At 25.0% G+C, this 10,276-nt stretch overlaps 2 protein-coding genes across 2 annotated transcripts in view; both read right to left on the bottom strand.

The window, feature by feature from the left end:
* Positions 1 to 345: 345 nt before the first annotated feature.
* On the bottom strand, positions 346 to 3,318 carry LOC100207630 (Krueppel-like factor 6). The gene is made up of 2 exons (XM_065799926.1): positions 2,197 to 3,318; positions 346 to 1,842 (listed from the first exon to the last, which is right to left on the bottom strand). Exons 1-2 carry the CDS (start codon positions 2,317 to 2,319, stop codon positions 1,012 to 1,014), a joined length of 954 nt encoding a protein of 317 aa, XP_065655998.1. The 5' UTR covers positions 2,320 to 3,318; the 3' UTR covers positions 346 to 1,011.
* Positions 3,319 to 3,335: 17 nt separating this feature from the next.
* The window catches only part of LOC100204052 (importin subunit beta-1), a 63,315-nt gene continuing 56,374 nt past the window's right edge, over positions 3,336 to 10,276 (bottom strand). The window contains exons 12-19 of the mRNA XM_065799925.1: positions 9,664 to 9,883; positions 9,082 to 9,223; positions 8,768 to 8,850; positions 7,692 to 7,802; positions 7,413 to 7,556; positions 4,409 to 4,517; positions 4,026 to 4,302; positions 3,336 to 3,605 (exon numbers count right to left, since the gene is read on the bottom strand). Of these exons, the coding sequence (XP_065655997.1) occupies positions 4,034 to 4,302; positions 4,409 to 4,517; positions 7,413 to 7,556; positions 7,692 to 7,802; positions 8,768 to 8,850; positions 9,082 to 9,223; positions 9,664 to 9,883 (1,078 nt within the window). The 3' untranslated portion in view covers positions 3,336 to 3,605; positions 4,026 to 4,033. The remainder of the gene's footprint in view (positions 3,606 to 4,025; positions 4,303 to 4,408; positions 4,518 to 7,412; positions 7,557 to 7,691; positions 7,803 to 8,767; positions 8,851 to 9,081; positions 9,224 to 9,663; positions 9,884 to 10,276) is intronic.

The following is a 10,276-nucleotide window of genomic DNA, read 5'->3' as shown; positions in this document are numbered from 1 at the left end:
TTTTAAAACAGCTTATTATGCTAAAGGAAAAGCATAAAATTGGTCCATAGATTGTTTAGTAAATAGTCATTTTAAAATTTTTTGTCAACGTCTTTTATGGATTTATAAAAATGTGTATTGTTCTATATTATTATACCAACGTCTTTATCGTCTGTTTTTTATATAAATGTCTATTATTGTCTATTGAGTTAATAAAATTTCTATTATTAATTTGATTTTTCTTCTTAAAGGAACAAATATTTCTCACGAGACTTCTTTAACATATAAAAATTTAAGCGTTTGATTCAGTTAATGCTTTTTTTGTTACTAAGCACTAAAAGATATTTAAAGATAAAAGAAATAGTATAATTTCATAAATTTCTTTTTTTTTTTTTTTTGTCAATTATAACAATGAACAAAAACTGTAAACTATATTTCTGAAAAATAGAAAAAACAAAAACAAAAAAAAACAAAAAAACAATAAATAAAAATACATAGAAATGGTTGCTTTCTACACGACTAAGTAAAGTTGCTTTCTACACGACTAAGTAAAGTGCTCTGGAAAATAAAATAAAAAAAAGAAAAGAAAAGAGCAATATAAAAAACGATTCTAAAAAAAAAAAAAAAAAAAAAAACAGTAACAATATAATATATAATAAAGAAAAGTATTTCGTTATAAATTAAACTATTTAATTGTGGTCATATAAAAACAATTTTGTAAATATTTTAAAAAAATATTTCAATCCAGGTAAAAATAATGTATGCTATGTATAAATGAATTATTTAAGATATTACTGCTAATATAACTTTCCTAAGGATAAATTTTTTAATTTTGAACAATAATCAAGATGTTAAATTGTTTAGGCACTGAACTTCATAAATAGGTTAGTAAGGACAGATATGTATTATTGCACCAGGGCTGCAATAACAAAATATAAAAGCAACTGTATTCTAAAGATTAAACTTTGTTCAACGAGTTTATATTTTTATTTCATTTGAAATATAAAGTCGCTAATACGCATGATTTTAAACCTACTTCGATATATTTAGTTGGCCGTTTCCATGTCTTTTTGTATGTAAAGCTAAATGATCAGATCTTGAAAAGCATCGATCACAAGAACTGCATTTGAATGGTTTTGCTCCTGTATGTTTTCTATAATGACGAGTTAATTCATCAGATCGAGCAAAACGCCACTGGCATCCTTCCCAAGTGCATTTGTATGGCTTTTCACCAGTGTGAGTCCTTTGATGAGCTTTCAAATGTGAGGATTTAGTATATACTTTTTTACAGTCATTAAATTGGCATCTATGAATACGTTTTTTTAAGTCTAGATTTGCTAAATCAGAAATGTTTACAGAATTATCAGGGTTAAGCGTAATAGAATCTAAGAATTTTGTAGTGTTTATATTTACACGGTTCTTTTGTATACGTTGTCCTTTTACAAGTTTAATAGGTTTTGGAGACTTCAATTCACTATAAGGGCTAGATATCGATTCAGGAGAACTCGGAGGAGTCAAAAGCACACGTTTAGCAACTAACTCATGGTCAAAACTAATATCTTCAGATATTTGAATGTTTTGAGAACCTGGAGATTTTCTTTTATAAATTGGCAATTCATCGACTAAAGTATTTTCTTTGTGAGAGACCGGTAAAACACGAATCCTACTATTAATTGAATATAAATTAAAATACGGTTTCAAAAGTTCTATATCAAGAGATAAACAATTAACGTCTTCATCCATACAGGCAGGAGGTAAAAACTCATTCCAAGCTACCGTAGTAACCTCAATATGTCTATCTTTAATACAGTTAAGACGCATATCCGGTTCGCTTCGTAAATATCGATCCATCTCTAATCGTGTCTAAATAATCAAAGCATAATTAGATTAGAGAAAGTAATCTCGGTGCATGCGTAAAATTTTATTTAGGTTTTGGAAGTAGATGAAAGATACTTTTTAAAAAACCATTGCTACAATATAATACACGCAATTACTTATGTAACAAATAAAATAAAAAGAAACCAATTAGCATTTGAATAAGTTCCGCCGCAATGTTAAAGTAATAACAATACTTAAGGATTACTTAACGAATATCGTAATTGTATCTTTTAAAACAAATATAGCTTTTTTTTTTTTTAAATAATTTTTTTGGCTAAGCGCTCTGTATTTTTAATAATATAAAAAAAAGTAAAACGACACTTTAATTTTAAGTCCTACTTGTTGAAACTTGTCCTCGAGAGAATGTATGGGACTAAAGTATCCAGTATCATGGATTCGTTGCATTTCTTGAAAAATCGAAGTTGATGGCAATGCATTTAACGACTCTTTTTCTGGAAACATATTTAAAAAAAAACTAAGCTTCAAGCGTTTGGATGCTTGTTCTTTAATACATAAAATGTTTTAATAAGCCGGTGTGTATAAATAATGCGAGAACATATGTCTCGTATACAGTTGAAGCTCATTCAATAAACGTGATAGTAGAAAGCCGCTTTTCAATTTAAACGATATAAATTAAATTCACCAATCAAATACAAGAAAACTGTAGTTTTAAACCAATCAGGTTAACTGCGAAAAGAAGATAAATAAACTTTATTGAAAAATAATGCTTTTATTCTAATCGTCCAATCAAATTTGTAAACAATAAATTAAAGAGAAGCGATTGGTTGTTAAATGTTATTTTTCGAAACAATGATGTCTATATACGGGTAAACTAAAAATAAAATCGCGAGCGTCGTATAAATAAAAAGATTTCCCAGCGATTTCAGTTTAAAATAAACAGACGAGAAAGGCTTTTAAGAAAATAAAACGTTTTTAGGACAGTAAAGTAAAACAACATCGATAATCATTTAAAAATAAACAAAAGATTTTAAGTAAAATAACATAAAGTGATATTAAGAATCATAAAGCGATATTAAGAATATTAAGTAATATAGTCAACACGTCGATGTAACATTAAATTACTTTTGTTAAAATTTAGAAATATTTAAACGACAGCAATTTGTTATAGGTATCGGATTTCAAAAAGCTTATTTGGTTACAAAATATTTCAAAACCAGAAAGAACAACAGATATAATAATTTTAGAAAACATCATTTACGTTATTTAATAGTGTGTAGTAAAATAAAGTGGAATAGATACATTTTTATAATCAAATATAATCGAAAAAATCTCATTAAACAATATTAGTGTTGATGTAGCCGGTGCAACCACAGTTACGTTAATACTTTTCGCAGATTTCTGCAAACTCGTTAAATATGATTATATTTATCATGACCTCATTAGGATGACTGTTAAAGCTGGGATTAACTTTAAAAACAATTAAACAAAACTTACGAAATATTCGATAATACAACTCATTTTAATTTATAAATCCTTTATTTTTTCCATGTTCATTAATAAAATACAAAATAACTAAAAACAATAATAATACAACAATGTTCACGAGACCAAATTATTTCAAAAACGATTTGCTCACTCGGTCCACGAGTTGAAACACATGGTACTTAGGCTGGAAAGCGATATTAGGAAAAGTCCGTTATTTCTATTTGTTCATGTGAGACGCTTTTCATATTTGTAAACCAGAAGATATTTTTAACACTGATTCGTCTTGCAAGATTCTTCTAAAACTAAATAATCAAAATAATCAAAAATATAATACATCAATAATAAAAGTATAATAATAAATAATAAAAAGAGAAGTTCTAAACACTGCAGAAAAGCAAGAATTTTAAACAACTCCCAGATTTTTTGAAAACAACAAGGATGATTTACTTAAATAAATAATATAAATTAGTTAACTATATACAAATTAACAAAATAAACAAACATTTATAAGCTTAACAAACAAAAGTATACAAATAAAAATTACAAATAGTCCATTGTTTAAAATTTGTTAAACTACATTGCAAACGATTTTTGATATCTATCCCCACGAGATTAAAGTTTTAAATTAACGAGATTAAAAAATAAGTTAACGTTACCCATAGTTTAAAAATTAATCGTAATAGCAAAATAAATTAAAAACCACAATGTAAACAATTACATACTTTATATTTCATTTTTTTAAATTTCTTATCGTTTTAGAAGCCCAGACTGCTAAAGTTTTTGTTTTAGCTGTTTTAGAACGTCTTCCTGTTTGAAGTAGATCTTGGAAATAAGGAGTGTCGATTACAGGAAGTAAAGCTGCCCCAAAAGCAGTACATAAATCTCCAAGCAAACCACAAGAAGCACCAACTAGACTATCAGTTTTATCCGGATCCTCACTGATTGTATGTATAAATTTTATAATATGTTCAACATGTGGACGCACAATTTCAATATCACCTAGAATAAACAAAATTATTGTAAAGCCAAAATTTTTGTTACTTATTTTCTGGCACAAAACGTGAAAAGAAAAAAAAAAAAGTTTAACATTTGTTAATTTGCTTACTACTAATGTTTTTATCGTCTTCTCCTTTTAAACCCTGAATAATGCCAGTGTAACTTTCTAGACATGCATCTCTTAGTTCATTTAAATAATCTACCATATCGTAATCATTCTGAAAAAAAATCATACATTGATTTAGTGAATTTACAAAATAATGCCGTATACAATCTTTTTCACCATGAATTTCATAATCACTAGAGATATTAACATTTTTATTTTAATAGATGATTAAGTAAAAAGGTATGCTAAAATCAGGTAATCAAATGTAAAGATATTAATCAACTATTTTTTTACACGCATATATTTTTTTTTTAAATAGCATAACTAAACATCAATTTTTGTACATTTGTGCGGAAAAGAAACAAATTTGACGACGCCATAAACGCACATACAAATTAAGTATACATTGCCTAAGGGATTACCTAAAGAGAGTATCAGGTAGTATCAAGAAACTGATCGTTTATGAAAATGATATATTTTAAAGTTTAGAAAAAACTTTTTTCTTTAATTTAAACATAAGGTTTTTCTAAATTTTCTTAAGTCTATTTATAAAAATTTCTATAATTTTTGTTACAGATGAAATAAAACCATTGTGCAAATTGAGAATTTTCCGATCTGTACGCGAGTACATAAAAATAATTGAAGACAAAAGAGAAAAAAAGCTTAGATTTACTTAACTTTCTCTCGCTTTGTGCATGTGTGTGTGTATGTGTGTGTGTCTGCGTGTGTAAAAAACAAACTTTATTTAAAAGATTTTTTAACTAATCTGATGACATATTTAGAATTTTTTTAATGTAACGTCATGGTCATTACAAAAATTCCTTATTTTGAAAAGATAATATTTCAACTTTATATTTTTAAGCTATAATGACGCTATTTATTTTAAAACTATAATATAATAAAGATAAACACTAGTAGAAATATTCAACGAAAAAAACAAATGAAATAAATTCTGTCCAAAATGAAATAAATGACATTCCATTGCAAAAACTAGCATATTTTTTAATGTATGTAGATTAATATTTATAAAAATATAGATTAATTTTGTATATAGAAAAATTTATAAGAAAGAAATTTTGAAAATTTAACATTGAAGATTTTTTTTTTGGCGGTGGTAATAACATACTTGAGGCAGTTTTTCGAAACATGAGATTGGAAACCTGATAATAATATAGAAATAATAAAAAAAGATTGTAAAAAAGCATAAAAATTGAAAATCTTAATAAGATCACTTTTTTAAATTCAGACGCACAAAAAGATTAAAGTTGATAATTTAATAAGAGAAAAACTGTTAAAATAAATTATATATTCTTTTACATCAGAAATATTTGGTTTTTATTATTAAACATATAGCAAATTTATTATCCACTGATATACAAAATAGGTACAGCTTATTATACACAAAATATTTACTCTGTTAAAACTTCTTATATAAAAATAAGCAAAACCTTCATATTTTCAAAGAGTATACAAAGTAAATCAGAGATATATAATGAACTAAATCTGGTAAGTTCTTTGATAGATTCTCAATAAATTATTTTACAACAATAAAATATGAGAGATTGTTTCTTTTAAATCAATTTAATAATTTTCAAAGGTAATTGTTTGAGTGATTTTGATTGTTCATGTTTCTTTATTCTGACAGTTTTTAACGAATCATTAAAACAGAGAATTCTATAATAATAACATCCAAATTAATTATCCAAATTTGATTGATAAATTTAAAAGGAAAATATATAAACTTGCTTTTTTGTATTTGCCTGGACTCAGACTTTTAACTGTTTCCTAATCTGTACACAGTATGTGAGTATCAAACATTTGTGTTGTGCTTTGCAACTGATAATGAATTATCTTTAGATGTAGTAGAACATCTAAAGATAATTCATTATCAGTTGTTCTAATGTTACCTCAATGCCTAATTATTAAAATTCTTAAAATATCTTATCAAAACTTCTATTTTTCATTGATTCAAATATAACACATTTTCATAGATTCAACATTTACTTTAGATGACTAACTAATTTCTTTTTTTAAATTTAATGAAATCAAAAAATTAAAGATTTTCACTAAGTGATTTGTTTCATTAAATCATGAAGGCAAAAATATTTCTTTAGATTCATGAGTAAGAAATTAAAAGAATATAAACTGCTCACTTTGATTTGCAAACTGTAGATCAATTAAAAAAAAAAAGTGACTTATTATATATGAATTATGCAGTGATTTTATATTATTAAATACCCTATACACTTTTGTGCAAGTATTGCTTTTATTTTGCAATAAATTTACTATTCAAAACGTAATTTTGTTCAAAAATTAAAAATTTCTAATTCATTGTACAGCACTGTATATCACTGTATATCGTCGCTGAAAAACAAAACTATAAGTACAAGTTTAAAAAAAAATCAACTGCATGCTTTGATATTAAATATTATTATATAGTGAATATAAAAATCAACTGCATGCTTTGATATTATATATTATTATATAGTGAATATTACTATGGTAAACTTTAATGTGGCTAAAAAAATTAAACAAAAATTACTTTATTATTTTTAGGCATTTATTTTTATTATTTTTAGACTTCATTTGATTTTTGATTACTGTTGATACAAAGTAAAAAAAATATAAAATTTAAATAAAAAAACAATACCCGAGTATCAAACAATACCCGAGTATCAAACAATATTGGTGCAATATTGTTTATATACTTTACATACTGTAAACAATATTGTTTACTACTCGAGTAATGTATTAAAACAATAACATTATTTAGTAGCATATAACATTTTATGTAGCATATTAAAATGAGTAAAAATTTAATAAATAGAAGTGTATCAAAATAATAATAAATAAAAATAATGTATCAAAACAATAACATAAAATGTAGCATGTTAAAATTAGAAAAAAAAAAGATAGCTTAGTAAAAAAAAGTTTTAAAATAATGACAATTTTATTAAGATATTACAAAATGAAAAATACAAAAAAAAAAGAGTCACAACTAAAATACCTTATCAACTTGTGCACTTGATGCATGTAGTAAATATGTTAACACAACATTAGCATACTTAGTAAAGTGGCTGCCAATAGCAAGAGCTATGTCTCCAAATACAGAGAATATATGAGGCTTCACTGAGCGATGCACAGTGCTATCCTATAAAGTCAAAATAAGAATTTTTCAAATTACTAATTAATTTTAAAGTATAACCAAAATAATATTAATAAAAATCTACAAAAATAGTTAAAAAAAAAGGAAAAATATATAGAATAAAAAAAACATAGGAATTACTGAGAGATTCTCAACACAGCATTGCATTATTTCATCGCAAAATTGAGCAATATCATCTTTAGCTAATCCACGACAAATATCTCCAACGACACCAATCGCAGATATGCATACCTACAAAAACATCAAAACTAAAAATTAACAAGATTCTTGATTATTTCTAAGACTAATAAAAAAATAATGAGATTAGCGGTGACTTTGTGGTTTGTTGTTTTTATTTATACATAATAGCCTATTTACTTTTTAAAAGGTATTTTAAAAAGTAAATACAACTAATGTTGATTCTCTAAACTGTTTAACTCCAAAAGAGAAAGGAGTTACACAGTTGAGAAAGGAAAAACAAAATTGTGCTCAATAAGTACTACACATATTTTAATTACATACATATATTTCAATTCTAATTCTAAAATTCAAAATTCTACACATATTTTAATTCCACAATTTGTTTTTCCACTTTAAAATGTGCGGAGAACATGTATTTCAATAATTTTGAGATTTACAATCATGCAGATATATACTGTATTTATATCGTTTTGTAATCAAAATTTTTTTTAGTAATCAACAAAAATTTAGCATCAATAAAAATAGTTAACAGAATATAATTAAATATTGATTATTTTATTGGAGTTAGAATGTAAAAAATCATTAGAATAGATTCATAAAGATAGCTGTAACCCTTTTTACTTTACCAAAAACCTTATCATAAAAAAAGATTCAATTGAAATTAACATTTATGTATATTTAAATTACCACCTTAATAATTTGATTTAAAATTCTTATTTATAGAACAAATATTATAATGTAATATCACCTAACTTTAAACCTTAAACAAAGTCAATTAATGTAGAATTACCCAATTATAAAGTAATAATATACTTCATAAAGTATCCATGACGAACCTTTTCTATATAAGAATTTAAAAAATCTAAATAAATACAGCAACATTGCCTAATAACAAAGTTTTAATGCATGAAACATTTATAAAATTAGCAAATTAGGTTTATATGAAAATTTATGTGTAATATATAAATTTTCATTTTAAAATAGATTCATTAAGAAAATCTTTTTTATTTACATACTTGATATTCTGCTCGGTTTTGAAGACCTTGAATAAGGAAAGGTTTGAATACAGGCATATAAGCAATGAACTCTTTTCCAATAGCTAAATAAAAAACAATTTTCAACTTATGAATAAATTTTTTTAACAAAGCAAAAACAAAATGCTTTTACAAGTAATTATACTATAATCTTTACCAAAGCCTTTTATTTAATTGCTTTGTCAAACCTGTTTGTTTATTTAAAGTTTTGAGAATATGGTGAAAATTGATAAATTTTATCAATTTTCACCCATATTCTCAAGATAATGATAAATATAAATATAATAAAATCATACATTCAACCAATGTTCCAACAGCCATAAATGCATCTTCTTGCACACCTCCAACTTTTGACATATTAAGCATTTTAAGTAGAGCCTCCATACAAGCAGCAGAAATTTTATGGGCATCTTCTGGCTTTAATTTACGAATAGTTGCCTACAAAAAAAAACAAAAAAGAAAAAATATACTTCTGATGCTGCCTAATTACAAAACATCGCTATAATCATCTAATTCTTATATAAACAATATAAACAATGACTGTGTAACACAAATAGATGGGTAACTGTAATTATCAACTAACTACCTTCAATTCAATCTTAATGACATGATTAGCATTATAGTTTTGTACTTGAAAGTAAAGAAATTATTATTAATATTAAATTATTCCTATTTTTTACCTTTTCAAATTTGAGAAAATAATAAGTCTGGACAACTTAAAAAATATATAATGAAAAACAAATATTTTAAAATAATGTTAAAATAACTACTATAAAACTTTTTTACAACAGTCAAAAATAATATTTAAAATAAAATAATAAATAATTTGAAAATTAACAAAAAAAAAAATTAATTAAAAAAAATAAATTCATAATTACTTGAAGAGTAGCACAAAGCAATGACTTAAAATCATTGTGTTGACTGTAATCCCCAACATGGCTACCAGATTCCTCCATTTTTAGTATTGCTTGCATTTTATTTAAAATATCAAGTACAATTTCTTGTATGACCGAGTAAACATCTTTTGGGCTGTTTTTAACTAGCTCCATTACCGCTTCATAAGCAGAACTTCGCAAGTTGTTCAAATGGGCATCACCCCTAAAAAAAATTACAATCAAATTTAATGAAATGAACACAATTGTCACAAAATAAAAAGATTTAAACATGTATTTTTAACTATGTGTCAGAAAAACATAAAGACAGGAAAGAATTTTAAAGCACTTGTGTTAGTTGAAAAAACATGGATGAATAAAGCTAATTGCATAAAGAAAGTTATGGCAAATCATGTGAGTTTTTGTTGATGAAACAAATGATGATAGGTTGTTTGAGCAGCGACCACAGTAATATTTGTAGAAAAGAAAAAAAGATGTAACTTAAAAATAATGGAAATAGGCTCAACCTTAGCAGCTAGAGCAGATCAAATAACATTTACAAATTTTTAGATCAAGTCTGAATGAAAGAGGACCTCATTAGAAGATATGAATACAGAAT

This window comes from Hydra vulgaris, chromosome 06 (genome assembly GCF_038396675.1).
Source record: "Hydra vulgaris chromosome 06, alternate assembly HydraT2T_AEP".
Classification (NCBI taxonomy): Eukaryota; Metazoa; Cnidaria; class Hydrozoa; order Anthoathecata; family Hydridae; genus Hydra; species Hydra vulgaris.
Note: the sequence above shows the minus strand (reverse complement) of the source record. Positions and strands in the feature narration are given on the sequence as shown.